The sequence below is a fragment of the Hermetia illucens genome, chromosome 1, assembly GCF_905115235.1.
Source record: "Hermetia illucens chromosome 1, iHerIll2.2.curated.20191125, whole genome shotgun sequence".
NCBI classification, from domain to species: domain Eukaryota; kingdom Metazoa; phylum Arthropoda; class Insecta; order Diptera; family Stratiomyidae; genus Hermetia; species Hermetia illucens.
In genome coordinates this window covers 149,641,776-149,668,784 of record NC_051849.1, presented here as the reverse complement: position 1 = coordinate 149,668,784, position 27,009 = coordinate 149,641,776, and the positions used below count along the sequence as shown (strand labels likewise).

The 27,009-nt window shown below is 36.2% G+C and overlaps 1 protein-coding gene across 2 annotated transcripts in view; it reads right to left on the bottom strand.

Annotated features, from left to right (window-relative positions):
• The window catches only part of LOC119646411 (S-adenosylmethionine decarboxylase proenzyme), an 83,984-nt gene that overhangs the window by 40,060 nt on the left and 16,915 nt on the right, over positions 1-27,009 (bottom strand). For both annotated transcript variants that reach the window (XM_038046856.1, XM_038046857.1), the window contains exon 2: positions 7,397-7,483. In XM_038046856.1, coding sequence (XP_037902784.1) covers positions 7,397-7,483 — 87 coding nt within the window. The remainder of the gene's footprint in view (positions 1-7,396; positions 7,484-27,009) is intronic.

Below are 27,009 nucleotides of genomic sequence, written 5' to 3'. Positions count from 1 at the left end.
AGTCGAGAAGTGATTGCCAAAAAGTCGAAGATGACTTTAATAGACATATCAGGCATTCACCATAAAAAATGTTTCGAGAATTAGGTTCAACGCTGGCATACTCGCACTGCAATCAGTAGAAATTACTTTGAAGAAGACTTAAATTTCAGGTGCTTTTTGATCAAATTAGTATTCCTTATTAGGATAATTCGAATATCTATGAATTTAAAATTGCTGACTGCCATTCAGTTAAGGGTTACTATCTGAATTTTTTGCATTTTGAAAACACCCAAATTTTTTAATTTTGAAAATTTTTGATCACACTCTCAGTTTGTGATCCAATAAATTACAACTTAAGGAATCTAGGAGAAACTAAAACAACAAAACTTAAATACATACCAAAATAGATTCTCAAAATTAATTATAAATTAGATTATTAAAGGAGAGGATTGTTTGGCTGAAACTGATGATCCAAAATTATCAATTGTCTTCTCGTAAGCTAACGAATATCTTGTAATCTAATGGCTTCACCATCAAATATAGCAGAACGATGTTAATAAAGTTAATTGTTAGCAAATCAAATTAGAATTCTTTGGTGGCCGTGTTAAAAGTGGTAAGAATTTTAATGGCTACTGTACCCGAAAGTTAGCTCCATAATACACCAAGTAATCTTTCTATATGCAGCAACAGCAAATGTAGACAGACAAGTGTGCCCGTCACAAATTCGGGTTAATTATTCAATGGTTATAATACATACTATATATCTAAAAACCTTTATTACCCTGCGAATTTTTCAATTAAAGAGGTTTATCCAACATACCAAAATACTTTAAATGTTTTCTCCCAAATTTTAATTAGTTGTCGTTCACCATGACATATACCTAGTCTTTCCGGGCAAAATAAATACACTTTTTATTATTAGCCGAAGGTTTTACGTCATTCTGGCGTATACAAATTGTGGAAAGAACGTCAATCTGTTTTCCATTATACTCTCAGATTTAGCTAAGGATGTCTTATGAAAGCAATCTTATAGAAATGTACAAACTGATTCTATGTGATTGATATTTAATTTATGGCTTCAATTTGAAAACGCAAAACTGTTTTTGCCAATATTTTCGAGCCAATAGGGAAGAAGTTTTCCAAAATAGACTCTCCGTACTGTTGCGCAATTAGTATTGCTGAGATTGCAAGGTTTATTTTTATCCCACAATGTCTAATTTCATTACCTTCCACAGCTGAAGAATGAATCAAAAATATTGGTTTGTATAAAATAGAAAGCCACAAATCTTTCATTTCCTATCATAATAATCAAAAATAACAGCGTAAGCATCATTTATGTATTTATGCTCAACTATGCGTTCATCATCAGCAAAAATTGGCTCAAGATGACCCTCCCAAAATCATTGGATTGATCCACAATTTTCTAGTTTCTAGTTTTTGAGATAAAATTCAAAATTTAGAGTATATGACTTTTCTTAAAATTTCCGCCAATATTGTTTTAGCAATTGCAGCAATTTGCTTTATTCTCTTTGGGCCGCAAGATCACCTCAAACAACTCTTCTCAAAGTTAAAGTTTTAGGTACATGATTGATGTTAAGATTAGATCAAATCTTGTTTCTTTAATATTTTCAACTTGAACTTCTTCAAAAGCAATGGTCACATTTGGATTTTAGATTATCTATGCTTGACTTGTTCCAAGTTTCAACTAGCTTTATATACACAAATATTGGTTTCAGGTACGAACAACTTACCAATCAGGAGCTGGATGGTAATTTGAAAGTTTCGCGGCCTTTGGTTTTTTTTCATCGACTTCGATTTTCGGATCAGTAATTTCTCGTTTGCGCGATTTTTGTGACTACACCATCGAAGATGCCTCTCTCGCATTACTCCGAGGCGTCGTTTATTGTCTTTTATAGTCGGCCAACATTCAGAACTATATGGGGCAACAGGGCAAATGACACTGTGCTATATTTTGAATTTGTGACGTATGTTCTTATTCCACCGTTTAAATAACAAACGACAGCGACTGAAAGTTTTGAACTAGTCAAATTATTGAATTGATTATTGGAAACTAAAAAGCAACGAACCGTGTCTCGCATGGGCATGGAGAAAGCAACTTATGGGATAGGCGGTATAGGTTAGTGATATCATTTCTAAGCTTTTACAGAGAAATTTCCTTCAGCAATGTTATGTTATGCAACATGAATCAAGACAACCTGTTTGCTATGAATAAAAATTCGATTTAAAATTCCAGTCAAGTTCCAGTCACGTTTGATAGCATTGAATGACTAAAAGGACTTACTAAGGCTTTTTCAACCAAATATCTTGATCTTGATTTGAAGAAAATGAATTTAAAAAACAATCAGGTTCACTTTTTTTGGAAGGCATTACCACTATTTCTGAATAACAATGGATACATTTTAGCGTCAAACGAAACGCTGAGTGTAAGGTATAAAGACAATCTAGTTCGACAAAAATCGAGGAAATTTATAGATTTGAAATTGAAACATTGAATAAGAACAGTAAATAGTAATGCATGAAACAAGAACAAAAAAAAAGCATTTTTAAGAGTTTTCCGTTTATAAACCAAAATCAAACATTTATTTATTATTAATGGAAAACAAAACAATCGGAGGTGTCAAAATTAAGTACAAACTACCTTATGAATTACGTAACTTTGTAGCCACAATTTTTGAGTGTGGGTTCTCCGCTATATAATTTCGTTTATTTTGACATAGTACTCTTATGTTATGTTGATTTAGTTTCAAACAATTTTTTCTTGGTTAGTAATATGCAGGGTGTCCCGTTTATGATAGTGGATAATACCACACGTTTGATGAAAATTGTGTCCAGGAAATAGGTACTCTACCTTTTACCGTTACAAAGTTATAACGTGTTTCGCAAATAATGTCCAAAAGCTTGGAATATTACGCGAAAACCTGAACTTGATATGGAGAAAATTCACTAAATATGGTAGTTTTAAATGCGAACAATGGAAAATTAAGGCGCCAAAACACTAAAACTATTTCAAAGAATATCGGATTGGCTTTTTTTATTTTTAGTCTCTTTTGTGAAATTCAAACTTTTATTGAATTTCTGACAAGTCTGTACCGCAATAATTATACGCTAATTTTCTCCTATGAATGTTATACAAGGCTCATTATTATCTCTTCTGACCCTCGTACAAAGAATATGATGCTTTACTTCTAAGGACTTGTGTTAACAAGATATCGAAAAAATAGATTGCGAAATGATTTACATTACAATTCGCAGCTCAAGTATTATACATCAAAAAACGTTGTTTTTATGCATTTTAAAACTGTCTTGAGGGCATATGGAAAAGCGGTGGACTGAATAAGAAAAAGGTTTACTGGGAATGGGGTAGGTGAAACATTTCATCATAACGTTTCCTATGTCAACCATTATCTCGGGTTATTTCTATTCCAATTAAACTTAAAAAGTCAAGTCAAGACCGGGCATAACAAACGTCTGCAACTCCTTAGAATGATGAAATAGAAAGGCCATCATTGAAGAATTCTAAGGGAAAAAATTGTTTTACACCGAAAAGGTTGAGCTTCAGCCACTTGAGACTTTCCTCCACAAAGGAAGGCCATACAGCAATACTTTAATATTCGTGATTCTTATTATTCATGAGTAAAAAAAAATGAATGAGGAGTTTTAAAATTTGGGGGATCGCAGCCTTCGTTATTCGCATGAGAAGAAAAGCACCTGTGCAAGCGACTTTCGTATAGAAAATATTTTTTAAAAAACAAAAGGAAGACGAACCCAAACTAATATATTTCTCAAACCGCTTTTCATTATCCCTTTTCCTCGGTTCTCATTTGCAAGAGGTTCATAAAAAACAATTACAAATTCGGAACAAGATGTTTGAGGAGACCGAAATTACTTTAAGAATATATGAATGGAAAGCATGGCAAGAGAACCCTCAAATTTAGCTCTGATTAGGGGAAAGCTAAAAAAATATGATATATAATCGATGAAAATTCTTATTTTGATATTAAGCTTCGAGCGAGTAAGAGAAAGTTTAAGAATTTGAAAAAGCTACTTAACCTTTATTATATCAAATTAGGCGAAGGATGGGCTATCCTATTATTTGTAGCTATTTTGAAGGCATTGTAGACGCAGAAAGTCGCGCAGCATTCAAAGCCATAAAAAATCGTATTTTTAAGGTTTTGTTTATTGTTGTTGCAGAAGCTCCATTCGATTTTCAGATAAAGTCTATATTGACCAGTAGAGTCATAAAATCTTAGAGCTTTGAAAGGAAAAATAAGGATTCGATCCCACGAATTTAGAGAGCGAATAGTAAAGCATGGGTCATTGCATCTTGCCTTAAAAAGTCTTGTTTTCATGTTTTCTACTCATCAATAACATTCACGATCATCCATCCAATCTCATCGGAGTTAAACTGTGTGTTTTGGCAGAAAATGTAGTCTAGTTCAATGAATAAATGTTAAAGAAATATCTGGCCGCAAGTGACTTGAAAAGTTAACATCTCCCCCGTAAATGAAGTCGTCCAGTTGGTGTATCAACGATTCCATGATACGAATATTAACATCCTCATGATACAGAATGATTGGAGCAAGAACTATTAGAACGAAAACTTGAAACTAACGAAATTGAATGCAAAGATAGTCCCGAAGGCGCTAGTAACACTCAAGTTTTCATTTTTTTTGTTTATGTGAAGTTTTAAATTTTAATATATTATAATATAATATTTCTTACGCCCATTGACAGAAGAAATCGTCACATTTCAAATAGTTTGATCTCTTTGAGATCTCCAAAGAATTAGCATAGTGCCAAGAGCAGATCCCTGCCTCTCCATTCACTCAGCCCGCCCATTCCCCTCTATGTTCCTATGACTGGCAACTTAGAGCAGAGTGACTTTGAACGTTCCCCCTAGACTATCCAGCGCATCCCTGCATTGCACCACCACCTTATCGGTAAGAATGGCAATCTTGCGGTTAGGGCTTGGACCATGCCTCAATCATCAACAGGCTTCCAGTATTGTCATCATTTCCGCTTGCAATACACTGGCGAATCCTGGGAGACCGTACAACTCAGCACTGGGTGATCGGCCGGTGAAGAATATTGAAGAAGTTGACGAGGTAAACACCACAATAGGCCTGTCCGCATCTTTTTATCGACTTATATACAGTGAGCGCAATTTCTATATACCCAGTCACATTTTTTCTTTTCTTCTTAGAAAATGCACAGAATGCGAAGATTGTGTGAAACAATTGAAGGGAATATAAGTTCCTTGATTTCTTGAGAATTCGTTATGACAGCGACATTTACATCAGCTGGAAAATGTATGATATTTTGTTTCTGGTCGAAAGCAATCATTTGCAATTGCGCAATTTCTATAAACGCAGGTAGCTAAAACGTTTATAAAATTACTTTTGAAAAGTTTTTTCGTAATTAAAAGGTGTGACGTGAAATTTTATAGTGTCCTACGTAGAACAGTGCTCAACTTTAGTTTTTTTAGCGTAGATTATAGCGATGACTCGTGGAAAAGTGTTAACCGAAGAAGAAAAAGGCCAACTTGCCAGAATGGAAGATTCGGGCTGCATAATGAGAGCGATGTTGAGGGAAATTGGTAGATCCAACGGAGTTTTGCGGAATTTCTTTAGATTAAAGGGAAAATACGATACAAACAAGCATCCGTGTGAAAATAAAAAAGTCGGGAAAAGAGAAATCGCCCTGATTAAGGAGGAAGATACAAGAAATAAACTTTGGTTCGTTCCAGATCATGTCGAAATTACTTCTTCCTATTAAAAAGAGACGAGTGCAACAGATTTTCCATACTGATAACAACATTAAATATAAAAAGCTTGGTAAAGCACCTTATTTAACACTGACACATAATAAGGCCCGTCTCAAATTTGCTAGATCGTGGATGAAATGGGAAGGAGAATGGAAGGCAGTAATTTTTTCGGATGAGAAGAACTGCAAGCTTTACGGCCCATTAGTCGATGTAGAGACCAGGACTGGTTGTTTTGTCATCGCGCCCGAGACTGCATGGAAGACGGAGTTTTTCTGCTCAGTGGAAAAGGCTGAGTTTGATTTTTTTGTCGAGGGCCAAAAGCGCTCAACAATCTTATCATCATGCTGCCTCATCTGGCTGAGAAAATACTACAGCGACAATTTCGTTCGCTAAACCGGTCGACGATATTGAGATATTACCAAAGTCCTAAAGCATTCCGTGCTGTGGGTTCTCTTTCTCAACCTGCCGGATGATTTTGTTGTGCATCAGCGCCGTGAAAACACCAACCCTTTCAGGGCAACTTCTGACGAGGCAATATATGTTATTACAGCGGCTGATGGATCTCATAATAAGTGATGCACGTAGTCTGTACAAGAAAAAGAGGGCAAGTCGATCTGAAAAATATACACACTGAATTCCTGTATTGAGGACTGAATTCAGTGATTCCGCGAATTACTGAAGGACATGTTGCTTTCAGCAAGTATCTGTACTGGTTTAAGTTAGGTGATTTCCCCTTTTGATCTAAATGTCAGCATAATCATGTATGCAATTTTACCCGGAGAGGAGCAAATAGAAAGATGTTCTTCTTTACATTAAAAAACAAATCGGGAAACCGGAAGCTGGCCGCTTTAGGTATGAAAGGTTTTGTTTGCTTCTTCTGTAAGTATATTTGAGTGTAGAACTATTCCATTTGTACGTAGGCCGTTATGTATATTAATTTATCATGTCAGAATTAGTACTTCGGGTTGTAAATTTACAGGGTAAAGACAACTTTGAGCTACTGTAACTTTGTTACTAATAGTATGATTTTAATAGGGATAATATGCTTCATATTATATTTTATACTACTACCAAGTTCTATAACTCTGGGATAAACCTAAGGGGGGTTTTACTCAATTTCCCCAAAAATATTGTAATATACTATTATTAACTTAATTTAAACAGATTTCGACATGGAGAGTATTTTGGGGCCTGGGCACCATATAGAGGGTTGGGTAGTTTCTAAGAATGGATCCGTTAAAGAAATCATCACTTTCCACCCCTCCCACTCCCCGCCTTTTTAACAAATTTCAAAACTAAGACCGGCTTCGAAAATTACTAATCGATACCTTTCATTTGATACCCCACATGACTACATTCGGTGAAAAAAAATTTTACACCCTCCTTTTACATGTATGGGGACCCCCCCCCCTAAATTCAACCTAGAAGAATATCACTCACTGCATGTCTGGGGCTCCACAGTTCCCACCTTCTCACCAAATTTCGTGTCAATCGGTATAGCCGTTTCTGAGAAAAGTGCATGTGACAGACAGACAGACACTGAACCGATTTTAATAAGATTTTGTTTTAAAAATTGTGCACATTTCTTAGTGTAGTTGTAATTATTTAGAAATGTAGTATACTAGTACTTACCTCAGAACATATGCGTCAATGTAATCATTTTTCGAAAAGCTGATGATTTCACAACGCACAGATTTAAGTAAAGCATCCCACATTGATCTGCAAAGAAAAAAACCAGTTAAAAATTATTTCTAAAGATAAATCACAATAAATCCTAACTAACAAACTTTGTCTCCTCTTTCCATCAAAATGTGCCGATTATGTTTCAAATGATTGGTGCAATTAATTGCAATTCATTTATTTATAGAGATTAATATCCATTCTTGATAATGAAACCGAAAGAGTAGAAAAAAAGTAATAAAATTGATCAAATCAAGTTTTAATCATTTCAAATGAAATCGAAACTGGTTCCATTGCAAGAAAGGTGGTCGGCTTTTACTTTTCTGAATCTTTTTGCATGAAAACATTCCAAAACGCCGGCCGGCATCTCAGCTTGTTGAATAAACATGCGAGTCTGCATATTGAATGTAGATACGTATGTAGAACTGTATGTATAAGCTTAGATTATAATAAAATCGTATGCGTGCATGCTAGAACGCCGATCACGTGTATAAAGCTAACATGTCAGGCGCGATAACTTGTTCGGGGGGCTTAGTCAGCTTCTTACTACTACTATGAATTCGGTTGGGGGACGATCTGCCAGACTGCCTGCAAAAGATACTGTAAATATAGAAGTGTGAAGAGACGTATATAAAGGTTAGTGAATTTGCCGGCATAATACCATGTGCTGGTTTGCATTTTGAACATGTGTTTGTTGGCATGCATCAGGTCGGTTAAAATATGTTTGTTTTCTTTTTTTATCAGATATTTTTAGAGGACCAAATGAAATTCAGCTCATTCGATTATGGTTGGAATGATAATTTTGTTATGTAATCAGAAAGTCAAATTTTAGACTGGAATCCAGATGTGTAAACGAACCGCAATGTCGACTTGTATCGTATTTTTTTATTGTTTACCCAATTATTCATGATAACATATCTATGTCTGCCACCAGAAAAAGAATAAAGTCGGAAACAGGAAGCTTCTATTTTTCGTGGTTCTCCCCTAAGATCCTTGAATGGACGATCGTTCCGTTTGAGCGTAACTGAAACTTTTCCTGGAGGTTACTGCATCAGGAGTAATATACTTGCGTCAGTGTGTGTCTTCACTGCGGCAGTTGAGCATTGCTTGAGTTCAAATATACTTGCTTTCTTATTCCAAACTACGAGTATGTACCGCTCCCTTCTAATAACCGAATTGTTCCCATTTGGTTCCTCATCTAAATTTTAACTATTCCTAAAAACGCTTAACTTCGACAATAGGACAAGGACCAAATCAGTGCAGATCAATCATCATTTTTTTCCAGTAATTGTTAAAGCAATGTTATTTTATGTTATTGCAACATTACATCATGTGCGTATGTAATTGTAGTAGGCTTTGCTTCAGGGACGTTCTAGAATAGTTGCCTTGAAATTTATAACTAGCAAGAATATATGGACCTTTATTATGTTAAACTGTCCACTTTAAGGTTATAATTCACACATGATCATATTCAGAGAGAAAAGGGGTATACCCAATTTTGTGCTTTTGAGTAAATTGTATGTATTCAACACACGCAGAAGCGAAAAACCACTAAATATGTGCACATTCGTATGCCTCTGTATGCAATACCACAGAAGTGATATCACCTTAAAGTGAAATATCACATTGCCTTCAGTGAGCGGGATTTAAACATTACAACATTACCTAACATCACTGCATTACCAAAGTCATGGTGATATTACTTCGATGATAGGTAATGTAATATCACAATACAAAACATCGTTCAAGATCAAGGCCCTTCGTAGTACAAGTGGCGGCGGCAGTTGTCGAGTCGATGAAGACGGCGAGTATCGCCTGGAAATCTATTCCAATTATAATTACCTGCTCTTTTGGCTGACTAGAAAATGATTTGGGGTGTATGTGAATATAGGTATGGAGATTTTTCGATTTAAGTAATTGATTTGCAATGTTAGCGCTTGATGATGAATGTCGGCTGCTGCTTGATCTGTGTATAGTCTCGACCTAAGTGAAATTTAATAGTACAAGTGATCGAGGCGACTGTGGAGGGCCGATATCGAATATCGATTATGAATCTGTCCTTTCAGCTAGCTTTCATATGAAGAGACGATTTGGATTTTGTGCGTGATAGACAGACTTTTAATTATGCCAAGCAAAGTTAACTTCTAAGTGAAGTAATGTAACCCTCACGCAAAAAGCATGATTACCTGGTTCATTGCATGCGAAAATATTGTATGTACTATTTAGTATTTTTTACGGAATCTTTTTCTTCTCTTGCTAGAGAGGTTCATTAGTTCTTCACTGATGGCGCTGACGTACACTTTACGCCATTAATGTAATAACTGTAAGGAGAAACACTCTAGTAATAAGTAACATTTGGTAATATTGGCTGCCGAGTATTAACATTTGATGTTGATGAAATAAGATCTTATGTGCGGTTAGAGTAATGAAAGGTGATATTTGTGATATTACTTTTAAAAAAAAAAAAAGTGATCTGATATCACATTATCTACTAAGGTGATATTTTGCACACCTCTAGCATATACAAAAATCTGCCCAAGTCAAAAAACCCCAAGATTCTAAAATCTGACAGGCTATAAGTCGTGAGAACTCCTGGAATTACTGACATTGAAACCAAATGGGTAAAATATTTCAGCCGCATTCTCAACCTCAAACGACAGGTTAGAAATCTTAGAGTCAATGGATGTCGCCATGTCACCGACAATAGTTACTCTATGCTACCTAAAGACAAATAAAGCATTTGAAATGGATAGAATACCTTTTGAATTGCTAAATACATTATAAAGGAGTTTCACTGTTTTAGATCTATTGATAACATTTAATGTATTATCGCTTGTCTGCTCCTGAAGCCTCTTCGGTATTCACCATTAATAACAGTTGCATATTATTCGATAGGGAGGTGAAAAATAGATGAATCACGATCTTCGTGGCCGTTTTACAGTGGATTTTACGGCAAACTTTTGCAGCAGTAAGGGAGAATTCAGGATGACGCATCGACTCTCACGAATCTTTGAAAATCCCAATTGACTCGACTGATACAAAATATTAACGAATATAGATCTCCCAACCGTTCATTAAAAAATAAAGTTGAAACGAAAGGATCTAGAAGAAGATTGTAGGAGCCAGTTGCAAATTACTAGAGTACATACGGCATTCAATCCGGGAGGCCAAAGATCAATTTAGTCTATCAATCTATTGAAAAAGAAGCGTTAAACCACAATCGTTTATATGGTTTAGTGGCTTGTAATATATGATTTTTTTCATCTGTTTAAGCGAACTTTGTTAGTAGTGATATTTGGCTTTGCAATCGTTCTAGATGATAATCACCCCATGTTAATTCATGCTTTTCTTCTTTTATGTTACAATTATTGTAGTAAATCGACTTCTTATCTAATGGGGAAACGTTTTCTACTGTTATCAATGTCAGCTCTAAGTCTCACTCTAAACATAAAATAGATGTAAATTTTGGTGTATTCTTGTTGTTTGGACAGTTCATAAAACAGATAACAATATTAGCTAATACAATTCTTTTGAAGTAATCTATCAATTGTATTTTTTTTGTTTCCTTGTAAGAAATTAGAACAATATTTAAAATAATCAGATACAACTCTATCAATTTTACAAGTAGCAAGATATAGTTTTGCAAGGTTTAAACACTGTTCGTGTCAGAAGCAATGGAAAACGACCTTCAGCCGTGGTCTCGATGAACATTTGTTGCTTGAATTCATCAAGTAGCATTATCTTATTTATTTCTGAATAACGATTGGAACTGTGTCGAGAATCTTGGCTGTTGATCATACTTTGTGCATCCGTTCATGTTCATCAAGATAGCACTTTCCTTTTTGAAAAATTACGATATAGGCGCCTTCGATGATATGGTCATGATATCCGAGCTGATGGTAACTCCCTGACCAAAATTGATCTTAACATCTTTCTCACAATCTACCCAACAGAAAAATCTGAAAAAAATCCCGAAGCCGCCACTATACGGTGCCTAAGCTCCGAAATAGCCCCCCATATCGATATTAATTCAAATAAAGTTTATAATAGTATAAAACTATCATTTTTATTAATTGTCTGCAAAACCCCCTTCAAGTTGATCCTATAATTATAATATTATGGTTTGGTGGAAATCACACTATTACTAACAAAGTTGTGATAGGTCATATTTGTGGCTTTAATGCAAATTCTGACTATGAATGTCAGTAGCAGGCAATATATGCATCCTGTTTTCCGACTTGTTTTTTCTTATTAATATTTTTTCCAAGATATTGTGCTTTAGATTCCTTATCACACTTTTGTAAAATTCTATAAATGGTAGCCTAAAGTAGCAGGATAATCACAAAGCTAAGTACGAACTTCCATGACCAACCTTGTGGAATAAAACGAAGGGATTCAACTTTCACATCGATGATATGAACTTGGTTTTAAAAACTAATGGTTTGTTGAATAATTTTCTTCTTAATTCCAAGACTCAAATACCCTCAGTGTTGAAGCCCAAATTGCTGTTATAAACACTTTATTTGGAAGCCGACTTTATTCCTGTTTTGTATGGTTCCATTCCATTGTTCCTCCATTGTGACACCTTTGCTCAGATCAGCAATATATATGAATCAAAAAAATCCAAAAAGAGCAAATGCAAGCTTCCACCTATGATAACCTAATCTTTTTCTTCTAAGAACATTCATTAAGAATTCTAACAACAAAAAATCGCTTAAATATTTCTCCTGTTCTATTCTTATCGCTTTGTCCGACCTTGAACCATATGAGAATGCTAACATTTGGAAAGCCTACACATCATGTTTCAATCTTGTTGATAACAAAGATTCGACGGCGTTGGTCACTATTTTCATAACTAGTTAAATATTGATAGATGAACATGAACTGCGTGCGTCATTTGACGGATGCTCCTATCTGATCAAACATTTGTTTCGGACTCCAATCAGTTATATCACACGCGTTACGACTAATCCCTTGACCCTTATTTTGGTGTTCGGTGTGTTGTCGGCTGTTACTATCTCTGTGTAGCAAAATCAATGCTCGGCATGGCAACGTGGAATTTGAAAATTGATAATTTTGAACATTATTTACATATAAATACATATTGGATGTACTTTGACACTTGCAATCTTTGAATATTTCAGAAATTTTCAGTTTTGTCCTGGATCATAATCTTGAATTCGGGTAAAGTCCATTGTCCGCTTTGATTTTGTTATTGACAACCCCGAAAACTGATTTTTTATTTCAAGGCTTACTAGATTTCGAATGTTTAATTTGGAATTTATAGTGTCACCCTCTGCTTTAGGCTTTAATTGCAATAATAGCACTTCCAGCAGATGCATACCGTCATCATATAAAAAATTTCATCTAAATTTCTGACCGAGGTTGCACCAATTGTGGTTGAAGGAGAGATTAAATAAAACTTCAGTGCGAACAGTTATGAAAAACATCGACTCGTTGGATGAGCCCTAATATAAATCTCAAAATATTTTTTTGGCACTCAATTTTGCTGATTGGAAAAATTCACTAAGATGTCAAGTATTTGTATCACTGAGATCATTTGAGATGTATAGGTATAACATTAGGCAGGCTTTGTCCTCAGAATTCGAACCAAATCATAATGATTGCGTATCAAATTATTCTCAAATAAAAGAAATGACAGTTTTTCTCCACAACTCGGATATTCACTTGCAAAAGCTTCTAAATTCATTCTAGAAGTACAAACATTTCCAGCAACAAAAGTCATAATATAAACAATCCCGGGAAGTTTGATGCGAACCCTAATATTATTAAACAAATCATACTAAATTTAATTATAACGCTAGCGCTTAAGCGAATCAAAATTTGAGTTTCGGTATTCTAAAGTTCTTGATGAAGCCATCAAGGGCGAGTCTGTGGCCCAGGCAAAATATTGCCAAGTGGCTGCTGGGTAGGTTCAATGAATTAGGTGGATTAGACTCTGGAAGATCAATCAGGAACAGAGAGGACCTCATCTTTAAAGGATTTGGAGTAAACGGGTATACTCATGAAACTTGTCAGAATAAACATAACAGATATGAGGCAGTGTAGCAATAGGGAACCTAGTGTCACACTTTTTGAATCACGTCTACGGTTAAAATGATTACTTTTCAAAATCTGAACAAGATGACATCTTTACGAAACATACTCATACACAATATACGATTTTGGAAAGTTAAAACCACTCCCAGCCACAGAAAAATGGCATCCTTCCATACGAAAATGTCAAAGGGAAATTCATGTTTCTGTAGATTTTACTAGGGTAGAACCGAGTGATTATCGGATTCAGGCTCAGGCTCCAATGTCCAGAAGTGCATTTGAATTTGTTGTAAATTGGAACCGCTACACGCGTCAGCGGCTGAAACTTTTAAAAAACAATCGCAAAAGTTGTTCGGAATACGATTAATATTATGTTCAAATTTAATTGAATTCCATTTGATTTTTCCCAAAAACATATGTGAAAATAGGCCTGCTAATGTGATTCCCCTCCTTAGCATAACAGAAGTGTTTCATATCCGTGTGCGTTGATGTCGGCTGTTGACAAGTCGACACGGTCTCTTTCACCCGTCCCGACTATCCAGTTTATCATAAAGATCTTTGCAATGGACCGTCACTGGTACCCAAGTGATCACTTTCTCTGCTTCCCAGTTTTCATTCTTGTAAATTCTCAAATTGACCAGAACGAAACTTTTATCATAGACGCGCTTCTTCTCACGCGCCTTCACTTGGATATCGTTATTTCAAACAAATATTTTTGGTTAAGAACCGCTTACCAAACTTGCTGAACGCGAGGGCTGCATGGGGTTGTGGATTCTGTTTTTCGCTAGATCCCACGATTCTTAGTAATGGTCGGCAATCGTGTAAAATCACTTCTTCCCTTTTCTCGTGAAATCGCCACCATTTAATTCGCGATAAACCATTGCGTTCCTTATGTTGTTTAATCAGTGCTTTGATCGGTGAGGTGAGGTGCGATTGACTTATAGGGAACGGTTTTGCAGTCTGTTATGGTGATAATTTGCCGAGGTTTTATGAAGATATAGTGTATAGGGTACCAAAATAAAGAAGTTTATAGCCATTTTTACCATGTTCAAGTTGTAGTCGTAGCTTTTGACATCGCACCACCGAGTTTGTTGAAGATCGGAACTATCTCCGACTTCCAGTGAGGGTACCACTACTTAGCGTGCAGCCACTAATTTCCTTGGCTCGGACTAATTTGCCTATCTCATGACACCCTCCATAGTTAAAAACGCGTGCATATTCCTCGACACGACGAGGGCGCGTCCGGCGACATGAACACGATCTTTTGAACGCCATTAAATGCATTTTCTTGGTCAGCCTGTCCCCAAAAAGGATGGAATTTAGTATAGTGCAGTTACTCCTTCTATACTTTATTTATCTCCATCTCTAAATCAGAATACTACCAAGTAATTAAGAGATATAGATACCATGAGTGTTTTTACTCTTTGGAGATTAAGTATGGAAAAAGTCGACAACTTGGAATAGATGACGAAAATTGTGGAGTAAATCTTATCCAATCTTTATTTAAAGGGGATGAGGTGCATAAAGGCCGAGAATATCTAAGTGTACAACTTTTGCCATTTTTTGAATAAACTTGAAAAATCTAACATTACGTACACAATTTTACACAAAATTCTTTTTCAATTTCATATGAAGTTTTCCCTCAATTAGTAACTAGTATTTGTTGGAATTCACATCAGTGAAGATGTAAATAATTTATTACATATGGTTCGATAGTTCGAGTTATTGTTTACGATTTATGGGGACTTCCTTTTTACGCTTGTTCTAGCTTAGGAATGTTGGATCACTAAGCCGATATTCAAGGCAGAAAATACGTTTTGAAATGAGGTCATTATAATCTGCCCGTGTTATACGAAATAATCAAAGAGCTTAATGACTCAAGAAAGCCAGACAACAAAATTGTTGATAATTCTGCCATTCAGCCGTAATTCATACTTTCCACGGAAAAAGCTCACCAAAGGTCAAAATCTAGACTGACACAGCACAACATTTAAAATGTTGTGTCTCTAAGCCAGAATTCCAGCATTAAATTTTTTTTCTGACGAAAATATTTTGCGAACCAATTTACGACCGAATATATTCTATTTAATTTCTGGGTCGCCGCTATAGATAGATTGATACATAGTAACAAATTATCGAATACGGAAATTCAACTGAAAGAGAAAATGATATTCAATGCTAAATTGGCGCTAAGCTATAGCTTCGGCGATAAGAGGGAATAGCAATGAACTCGTGAATGTACACTTATCAATGAAAAGTGTCTAAGAGAACAGAGAATAATATTATAAAAATCTTTTTATACTGTTTCGCTCTGTAGGGAAACGAGCGCAAATCCGAATGGGGATAAACGTAATCTTTCTTCGTACAGCTCCATATTTGATAAATTTACTATAACTGGTAACGCTGCTTACTGTTAGGTAGATTAAATCAAGGAAGTTTATAGAATCTGGAGTTGAAAAACGATCTAATAATTTTTAGACTTTTCTGGCATCAGATATGGTATGAAAACTTCTGTGATCTTTGTTCAAAATTGAAATTTGGCGAGGAAGCTTAAAATTTCAAAGCAACCACTGCGTAAAATTTGAAAAATTCACACATGACTACCACTCTCTACATTAAACAGTAATTTTCATGGAATCGCCTTTATATTCTTCCTAATAGGATTCTATCAAAGGAAATGATGGAAGTTGGAAAATACCTGTAAAGCGCTTATGAATTCTCTGATATCTTCTAGTATTTTATTGGGTATATTGTTTAATTTTTGGTATAAGATGAAAAATGACAATGCTATACTATATTTGGTGCTAGTTAAACGAAATACGAGTATGTGCGTTCCATAGTAATGAAACACCTTGACCGAAACTCATTTTTGCGGTATTTTTGCAGCGTGTGTTGCTATCAGTGAGATGAAGATGATTACGAAGTTTTATGCGACGAGGAATTATATGATTTAAGAGGGTCATCCCGTGTGTCGGGTTGGAGAAATCGATTTATTTTTTTTCTTCATGAATTGTATCTATATATAGTCGAGAATATACGGGCAAGAGGATTTTCCGATATTCCGAGTCGTTCAGAAATTACAGTGTTAAACAGGTAAGGAGTTTGCAGCCGCGGCTAGAATACTCGATGAGAAAGAGCGTCGAATCTTTTTTTACCTGTTAGTTTTTTACCTGAGCCTTATAAATTCGAACACAGGTATAAATCTAAAAAGATGGAAAACCAATCAATTGTCTAAACTTATCTGCTGTTTGGAATAAAAAGGATAATCCAGTCTAGAGTGAGCACTGAAAGGCTTTCAAGCCATACTCAGTTATATTTTGTTGTAAGTATTGTGCTGTTTGTGTATTCAGTGATTTTTTTAAATGGATCGTACGAAGGAAGATCGCTTTAACGTTCAACGTCATGCTCGCACTAAAAAACGAATATTTCATGGGAATCGATACTTATCAGAGAAGAAAAAGGACTTCGCATCAACATCAGCAGCGAAACTTTTAGCAAGCCTGAACATGGATGTTCCAATTGCGACAAGTTTTGTATATTGTATATTGGATTTGGCTGGAGTTTTCTCCGGTATTTCTGCAAATAATAAAATATACGTAGTAGTAAAAAGGAGCGCGTAGGACATGTCGAGAAAAGAATGGGAACGCGGCTTAGAAATGCAAAGAAGAATCACAAAGGCATTGGTGGAAAAGGGGCTGGAAAACTTACTGATAAGGTTATTAACGACCTCACTACATTTTTTGGGCTAGCTATTTGCCGACACGCAAATTCGATAGAAGGAATGAAGCAAGAAATTTGGGCAACTTTCTTCCATAAATGTTCTAAGATGAAAATCCTCAGCATCAAAATTGTCCAGCAGGCGAGGACAGTTGATGCAAATGGTGCAAAGCGGAAGCTAAAGGAGAACTGGATAGTTTCCACCACGAGAAGGCACCTTTGACTGAAGAAGTTCAAACATCATCAAACCAATCTACGAAGATTTGTCTCGAGATGATCTCTTGAACAGATGTTTAGAAGCAGAGACCCAGAATAACAATGAGTTGTTAAATGGACTTTCGAACCTAAGCACCTTCGTTCTGGGGCCAAGGTCGTATAAATAGCCACTTTTCTGGCTGTAATTATTTTCAATGAAGGATTCAATGGCATTCCCAAAATCCTAGTGACAATGGGATGTCAAGTTGGCCACATATGTCAGGTTTATGTCGACCGACGTGATGAAGCGCGAATTTGGCGTTCCGAACGACGATCGACTGACCTCGCTAAAAGAGCCAGAATTGAAACCAGAGAGCAACAATCGGCCTTACAAGACCTTTTTGAAGAAACGGAGGGTGCTTTCTATGGACTAAGTATAGCAGATTAATGGTGAGTTAAAATTTTACTGTTGATAATCACATTTAAATTTTCAAATGCGTTTTTCTCGAAACTGCATCTTGAAAATCGGCTGCCACCATAGCTCAAAATCTATCCGACCAAATTCTTTGAAATTTTCACGACTTCTTTAATACATATTTCTACGGTCCGCAAACTAGGATAATTGCAATTGGACGGGTCGTTTTTTTTTATTCATAAAAAAAGCCGTAAAAAAACACCAAAATCCAAAAAATTAAGTTTAAAACCCCACCAAAAATTTACCTTTTAATATTTTCTAATTATCCTAGTTTGCGGACCGTGGAATATTGTCCACATTAAAATGCCGTTTAGTTTTTTTTCCTTAGATGAACACAGCGCCCTCCAGCGTGGCAGCAGAAAAACAGCTTTTTTTGGAGATGGGTGCATAAATTGACACGTATTCCGAAAACTAGCTACGATATCAAGATGAAAAATTTATCACATATACCTTAAAGAGCATCTGCTGAAATTTTCTTCATGTCCGAAAAGCAGTGTCCACACCGTACTTTGAGGAGGACTCTATGATTTTGGAATTTCATAATATTGCTTCGGAAGAACTTTGTGTAGTTTGAATTCAAACTTGCAAGCCTTATCAAAAGTATGAGCCTTATGGGAACGGCTTGAGGACATTCGCGAGATGTTATGCGAAGACCTTTCACCTTTAGGTTTTTTTCAATCCAATCCCCATCGCTTGAATTTATAGATGGATCATTCAACCATGATTTTTTTTAGACATTTGGCAGCATTCCACAAAGAGTAGTCAATAGACTTGGCGGCAGTTAGAGTTTGAAGGAGTCTCCTGATGGATGATTTTTTGAATACACTGATGTGTTTTTTAGAAAATTTCTTAACTCATTGAAGGTTGCTTTGAATGCCATCTCTCTCTACTTTCCTTTTTTCGTAATTAATTCTAAGATATTGCATAATTTAGGTATACCTCCCTTTCACATTATTTGTTCACTAAGAGTAGGAAAAACCCGCATTTCATTTCTAGCAAGAAATAGCCTGAAATCTGACCTCATCGTCACGCGCGACATAACATTCCATTTGGGGTCGAGCGTAAAGCATGATTGACCATTATGTCAGCGTTGCGATTTTCTTATAGCCCTTTTGTTAGTTATTATTTCACAGTAATGCTTGATTATTCCTTAGCAAATCTGCGGAATTTGACTTAAAACAAGAAGGAGGAATCGATTTTTTTGGCATCAATTGTATCTAGATATAGTGTAGAATATATGGACAAAGTGATTTTTTGATATTCAGAGTCGTTCGGGAATTACAGTGTTAAACAGTCACATACCAAGTTTATGTCGATCGCGGCAATAAAGCGCGTATTTATCGGTCCAAATGACATTCCAATGAATTCGCTAAAATCATAAGAATTGAAGCCAAGACTTTACATGTCTTTGTTTAAGAAACCTACGTTTTGTGGACTAGGGATAGCAGATTAAGGGTCAGTTAAGATTTTATGGTTAAAAATCACATTCTATTTTTTAAATGCGTTTTTCTCGAAACCGCATATTGAAAATCTGCTGCCAAAATAGCCCAAAATCTATTCAACGAAACTTATTCAGAACATATTTATACGGTCCGCAAACTAGGATAATTGCGACTTATTCAGTAAATTTTTTTATTCACACATTTATACACCCATTTCTAAAAAAAAGGTGTTTTTCTGCTGCCACGCTAGAGGGCGCTGTAGCCATCTTAAAGAAAAAAGGTAAACGGTATTTTAATGTGCAGACTTAACTACAGTCCGCAAACTAGGATTATTAAAAAATATGAAAAGCTAAATTTTGGGTGGCACGTTAAACTTTTATTTGTGAATTTTGGTGTTTTTTAAGGCTTCTTTAATGAAAAAAAAAAGTACTGAATGAATCACAATTATCCTAGTTTGCGGACCGTAGAAATATATTCCGAATAAGTGGCGAAAATTTCAAAGCATTTCGTTGGATAGATTTTGGGCTATGGTGCCAGCAGATTTTCAATATGCAGTTTCGAGAAAAACGCATTTAAAAGGTAGAATGTGATTTTTAGGCATAAAATTTTAGCTGATCATTAATCTGCTATACCTAGTTCATAACCCTTAGGTTTCTTAAAAAAACACATGTACAACCTTGACTTGAATTTTTGTCCTTTTAGCGACGTCATTCGGACCGATATATACGCGCTTTTTTACGGCGATCCTCATAAATCTGGCATGTGGGTTATTACATGTTCAACACTATAATTTCCGAACAACTCCGAAAAATCACTTTGCCCATATATTCTACACTATATCTAGATATAATTGATGCCAAAAGAAAAAAATTTGATTCCGCGGATCCGACGGGATGATCCCCTTAATAAAGGAATATGATACCTAGTCCCACCCGATAACGTGTGGTGCATTTTCGTAGACGACTACTGTCAAAATTCCAGCTGAATTGGGCTCGTAGTTTTATTTTGACCGCGTGTGGAAGCGGGACTGTCCGCCGATTTTAGAAAAATGGAGAAGAGAATTATCGGTCGGTAATTTGATTTTTGGTTTTGAGAGGGAAGTCGCACAGCGAAATCAAAGAGCGCTTCGATGCAGTACACGGTGACTATTCTCCTGCGATGGCGACCGCAAAAAAATTGGTTGAACGAGATTCCGCCGAATGAAGAAGAGCGAAATACCTGTGACATTATGCATTTCCAAAGACCACGTGGGTCATATCCTGCATGGAATTTCGAACATGAGAAAGCTGTCAGCGCGATGGGCGCCGCGTTTGCTCACCCCGAATTTCCTTCTTGGGCTAAAATTTAAATAAAATCACTCGCCGGGCAGAAATTTGAGTCGAATGAGGTCATCGCCTCCACGGAGGCCTACTTTGCAGACCTCGAAAAAACATATTTAGATTATTTGAGCAAAAATCGAAATTGGATGTGAGAGCTAGCGGGTAAGTGATAAATTCACAGCAGCGAGACAAACACAGGCATCCATCACGACTGGGATCCGAACCCAGAGCAATGATATTGAGAGGCTAACGCTCTACCTTCTTAACCGTCAACCGATTTTAATGAGGTTTTGTATTACACCAAACCTTAAGATACCATCGATGTCGAAAGACTAACTGATGAAGCTATGAGAAACAAACTTACAATCAAACTAGAACAGCTGACGCATCTCAGCTTCGCAGTATCTCAAAAAAAAAAAAAAAAAAAAAAAAAAAAAAAAAAAAAAAACAAGAATAACTATATTTATTTTATAAAAACATTTGGGTGGCAATTTTTCTTTTTTTCTTTTTTTCTTTTTTTTCTTGCACGTAATGTATATATGTATTATGCCAAAATATTCACTTTCGCGTGATGACATACGAAGCCTTAGAATTTGCACTGAAGCGACAATTTTGACCTATTATAGCTTTGTTAGTAAAAATGGAATTTACATCAAACTAGGTAGGGTCGCGATTTTATATTATAGCTCACATTGCTGCAAAATGTCATGATTCTAGGATGAACTTAAGGATTTTGCAGTCAATTATTGAAATGCATAATGATATACTATTATTAACTTTATTTGAAAATATATCAGTATGGAGAGTATTTCGGAGCGTATAGTGGTAGCTTTGTGATTCTTTTCAGATATTTCAGTTGGATAGGCTTCGGAGAATGGGTAATGACCAGAACTGAAGCCAGCTTTGAAAAGTCGAGACTTTTCATTTGATATCGAAATCGAGACATTTTATTTGATACCGAAATCAAGACCTTTCATTTGATACTCTACATGACAATATTGGATGACAAAAATTGTGTTTTACACAAAACCTTAAAAATGAAGGAAAAACGAGTAAACTTCGTTTGAACCGATTCAATTAATGACATACAATAAAGGTAAGGACAGCATATAGCTCAGTTGAGGATATCGACATAATGAAAATAAATCGAAATTTACTGCCAGACGTAATACGATGGTCATTTTAAAAGAAAATAACTAATAAAGATTGACCATCCAAGTAATAAATGGGTGTGAGGGAGGGGATTTGAGAAAAAAAAAACTAATGGAAAACATTTGCTGACATTAAGCGCCAACTAATTATGTGCAAATCGATACAGTATGTCTATGGCTGCGTGCAGGTGATTATGTTCGGTAGACGAATCTACAATTGGAAACACTTCCAAATCGTCTGTGTAAAAATGACGTCGATTTGGAAGTGTAAATTATTAACGAAAAACGAGAAGAGAAACAGACCAAAGTTGAACCCTGAGAGACTCAAAAAAGAGGAGAATCAAAACCTCTGATGAAGTTGTTAATTATGTTTCTTTTCAATCTGGGATTTAGCGATAACGTGAGTAAACTTAGATAAGTTAAGGGCGACCGCCTGCTTTGAGGCCCATGGTGTTCGTTCGCAGGGAGATGTCCGAAGCAAAACGAAAGCCCAGAATTTTAGACACACAGCAAAGGAATGGTATGGGTCAATAGATTTTAGTCAATGAAGCATTACCTTTTTTTTGTGTAGAGGGAAAATACATATCTCTTTGAACTTGTCTGAAGGGGTACCTTCAGATAAACTTTTGTTTAAAATTAACCAAAGTAGAAGAAAAATATGTTGTTTACATTCTAGTTTAAAAAGGATTAGAAATATCAATACTGCCGATAAGAAATTCGACAATGGCGAAAATCAGAGCAGAAATGGAAGAAACAGGGCTAAAGCGGATCGGAAGGCGATGTAGATGAAAAAACAAAAGAGACATAATTTTAGAGAAGGTAAGAACAGTATAAAATGCAATGCAATGCAATCAAATTGTATGTTGATACCAGGAGGATCAATCTAGCCGGATGTCCTCGTTGCTCAAGAGAACCGGAAATTCAGATATGAAACTTGAAGGGAATTTTTTTTTGGTTTAATCTGTACTTCCTGGTCACAGGACTCTGAGCGTCACAAACATCAAATAACCGTGAGTGACTCATAGGGACAAGTGCATAAGAAGATAATAAGGACAATAGGAATATGCTGTTTCACGGCAATCGGAACACCCCCTACTACATATAAGGTTACTTGAAACGAGCAACGGGAAGCTCTGAATTAAAAATTATATTGTTCAGGCAAGTTTCAGTAAGACAAATGAAATTGTACATTGCTGATGCAGCGAATGTTCGGAATCCTAGCAGCTTAGCCCTACGTCCTCTCACATATAGGTTATGTAATATAAACGAAATTAAGGCAATATGCTTGGCCCTAGTAAATAGGTCAGAGGGCGAGTTTTGGCGAACGGTGGGCTTGTCGAAAAATCCTCTCGATAATTAAGGCAAATATCCTAGAATTAACATTAGCGACAATTAGGAGTGCGTTCTGTGTCTCAAAACATGTCCGGAACAATAACATTTCTCATTTTTTTCTGAATAGTATTTTTATAATAAAACCAACACATTGCATTTTGAAAGTTTGAAAAAGGACCCTATTAGCCCTTCTTTCAATCTTAACACATTCAAGACCATCAAAATAAAATTGTTATAAAGTAAGTAAAAAACACTCAAGACATTTAACGATTTCAGAATGCATGTTCTGGTAGGTGCAGTCACTTGCAATGAATGTTAATAAGTGTTTTAAGTGGTGTAAACATACCATATTTTGCAATTTATGTTATGAAGCAATAATTATCTGTTGAGGTGTCATTTATAGAACAATTTGTTTGCCTGTTTTTGTCAACAGCATTGAGTATTGAACAATTTTTCGTTTGAATTATTGACTCAATTACGAATATTTCTCCAAAGTATCAAAGGAAACAACACTTCAGCAAAGAGCTCTGAAATTCGAATGAAGTGGCTCGAAATCGACTTTTATTCAAATTAAATTGATTTCCTAATAGTTGCAGCGCACCCACGATACGTGAGGTATTAAATAGATCGTTTTACCTTAAAGGAAATTGAAATTAGCTTGATTTTATTGACATAAATTTTAGGGTAAAAAAAATTAAAAGGGAGGCTGATTTCATTCTATTAATTACTACCGATTCTGAAGTAAGGCATAAACACTAGAACTAGTAATGAATCAACTACGTATTTTGAGTAAGAGATGACTTCCGGATTGTTCCTTGTGGCTATTGCCGGATTCTAGTCGTTACTAACATTCTAATGTTCTTGAAAATATGAAAAAATCTATTCAAGAATTATCTTGAAGTTTGACACTAATTGCGAAAATCGATAAAAACAAAGTACCGAGGGGATTAATCTTGAGAGCTATAGATTTTTTAAAACTAATTTGTGGGATTGAAAAAGGAAATGTTTTGAAAGCAACACAGCTTAGACAATCCTTCTATATGTATTATTACTAAAAATTGAAAATAATTATTTTTGTAATGATATTCAACAATTGATTCATTTATTAGCAAAATTAGAGATTGTAGAAAGGAATAACTCGTCATGAAGATAATGAAAATCCACTGTCCTGTTTCCCATTAACATTTGAAACAAAGCAAACTTTTCTCTACAAAATAGCCGAGCAAGTGCTCGGACAATCAATAACTAGCTCCCTGGCGCTGTCTATACAAAAATGTAGGAATAACATTGAGAACATTTATTTTTTCCGTACAAATCTTTGGTACACTTCCAAACTCACACAAAACTTACATGCACACATGCTTCTTCGTTTAGATTTTCCACACGGGAAAATGTTTTGCGTAATGATTTCTTAAATTTGCATGAACACACATTTCACCTTGGCATTCAAGATTTCATGTTGAATTTATGTAAAGAATCATTTCTCCTCATGTTTTCATCACATATACGAGCGAAACGACAACTGCGAATGTTTTTTAGATTATTCTGGATTACATAAGAGGTATGAGTGGTGTTAATTCCAAACTGACAATGTTTATAATGGTTTTATTACCCAGCATGTGAAGTGGACTTGGATGTATACACAAAATTCGCGAATGTTGTATACATTTAGTCTCGTTTTCTTGGAAGAATTGCATGCGCGGAAATCGTGCATATGCTTTCGTAATGAGGGAGGAATAAGTACAAATTGAAACAACATTCCCCATAGGAAGGATCGATTTACATCTGATCTACAAGAGTAGTCTATAATCGGCAAAGAGTGGAGGGAATGCTTTTGACAACTCACTTCTTCCAGTTTAATCAACATCTTTCCTTATGCATCGTACCGATTGCTGTAGAAGATCGTCCGATATTTGACGCACATTAATCTGAACTGGGGCCTTATCTAAAAGTTTGAGGCCAGCTACACGTAGTAAGAGAGCGTTTGGTAGCCGCAGATACCCAGTTGATTTCGCACGAATCAGCAAAGAGCAAAAGTAAACTGCTGAATGAAAGCCGCCATAGGTGGAAAGCCTGATGTTCTTTGATGAGTTCTTGGATTATTTTAGCCACTGTCTTTGCGAAGGCCGGGAACACGCTGATATCCCTCCAATTTTTCACAATCAAGACAATTGCCCTTCTTTGAAGTCTTAACGTTCATTCCATTCTTCGACTCTCTGGGAAAGGTTTTGGATTCCTAACACTTTCGTACGGGTGGAAGTAGCAGATCTGCAGAAACTGCAGGTGCAGTGTTGAATAACTCTGCGGGGAGACTGTCAAGCTCAGTGGCTTTATTTTTTTTGGGTGTATTGATAGCCAAGGATGTGATACGGTTAAGCACAATTTCGAAATGTTTCATCCACTTCTTCAGCTGCTCGTCACCGTGCATGAAGAGTTAATCATTAACGTTACTCATAAGACCATTGAGAGGTTTGCAACCACATCCAAGTACTTTTCTGATGCGGCATACACTTCCGAAATTATTGTTTTTCGGCATCTTTCGCTTCCCTGGCTAACGTAATAATGAACTCCCTTTCGTCACGGCGTACACTACGTAGAATTTCTCGGGATTTCACACGGTATCGGAGTTCGAGCGTGGCACGCCCGCCTTCAGATTCCAAGATCAATAGAACTTTTAATCCCTTCCGTTCATCGATTCGCTTCAACGATTAAGCCAGTAAACCAGATTTTATGACACCCACAGTTGAGCGACAGCTGGATCATACAAGCGGTCGATGTTGAACTTAGGAGGTCACACCCCACTCACTCTGCGAGAAGTCGCGGACGAAACTCTCGAAGATAAGCGAACGATCCCTTTCGAGGCCGACATCAGCACCTCTATTATTACGCACATCCAGAAAACAACTCCTAAATCCACTGCTGATCGCAAAGTGGTGAACCTCATTGCTCATATGGGGTCGGTCAGTTGAAACCCAACAGAGTTTATAACAGATTCTGTGCTCGAACAATATGCCACCAATGACGATGCGATTATCGTTACCGCCGCCAATACCGGGCTTCTCTATCACAAGTTCGTATAACGTATTGTCAGACCCCAACTTGGCATTTAGATCTCCCATCACGTTCGTAATGTCACCTTTAGGAAGCCTCTCCTGAACTGTGTTTAAATGCGTGTAGAATGCATCCTTCTTCACTATATCGGAAATCTCCGTTGGTGCATAGCAATGTCAATTGTGATGCTTTTTAATCTGGGTCGGAACCTTACAGTTAGGATCCTGCAGAAACTCGTTCTTGGATCAAGAGACCACGCTTTGCGATAGCCGTCAAAAACAACTGAACAACGGATCCGCGTCTGCTACCACTTGGCACATTGACACAAGAGTGAGAGGAGTACTCTCAAGAGTCCCACCATTTACTTCGCTTAGGTTTAGAAGCTAATATCGTTGAAATTTTCGCTTGCATTCTGGGGACCCCCGATATCGTTATCGTAGAACGCGCGCACACTCCAAAAAACAATCATAGTTCGTTTTCGAAGGCCAAACGTCATAGCCGTGAGTCAGTCCCAATCCAAAGCGATGTTGACATTTCGTTAGGAATAAAGTTTCAAAATTGCAGATTGTTTTTATCTCTTTTACGACAAGCAGGGAAAACTGAGAGCATTCCTGTAACCCCAAATTACAGGAATGGGATGATATTTGATTTAAAGAAATTGCATCTTAACTCAAACATCACTGAGTCAAAGCTTGATAGATGTTCATATATTTAGAAGTACATACCTAATTACACTTTAGCACATGAATTGCAGAATAGTCAGAAGCATTGACAACTATCAACGAAATGTTGTACATGTTGATTTTTCTGGAGCATCACTTTTGAT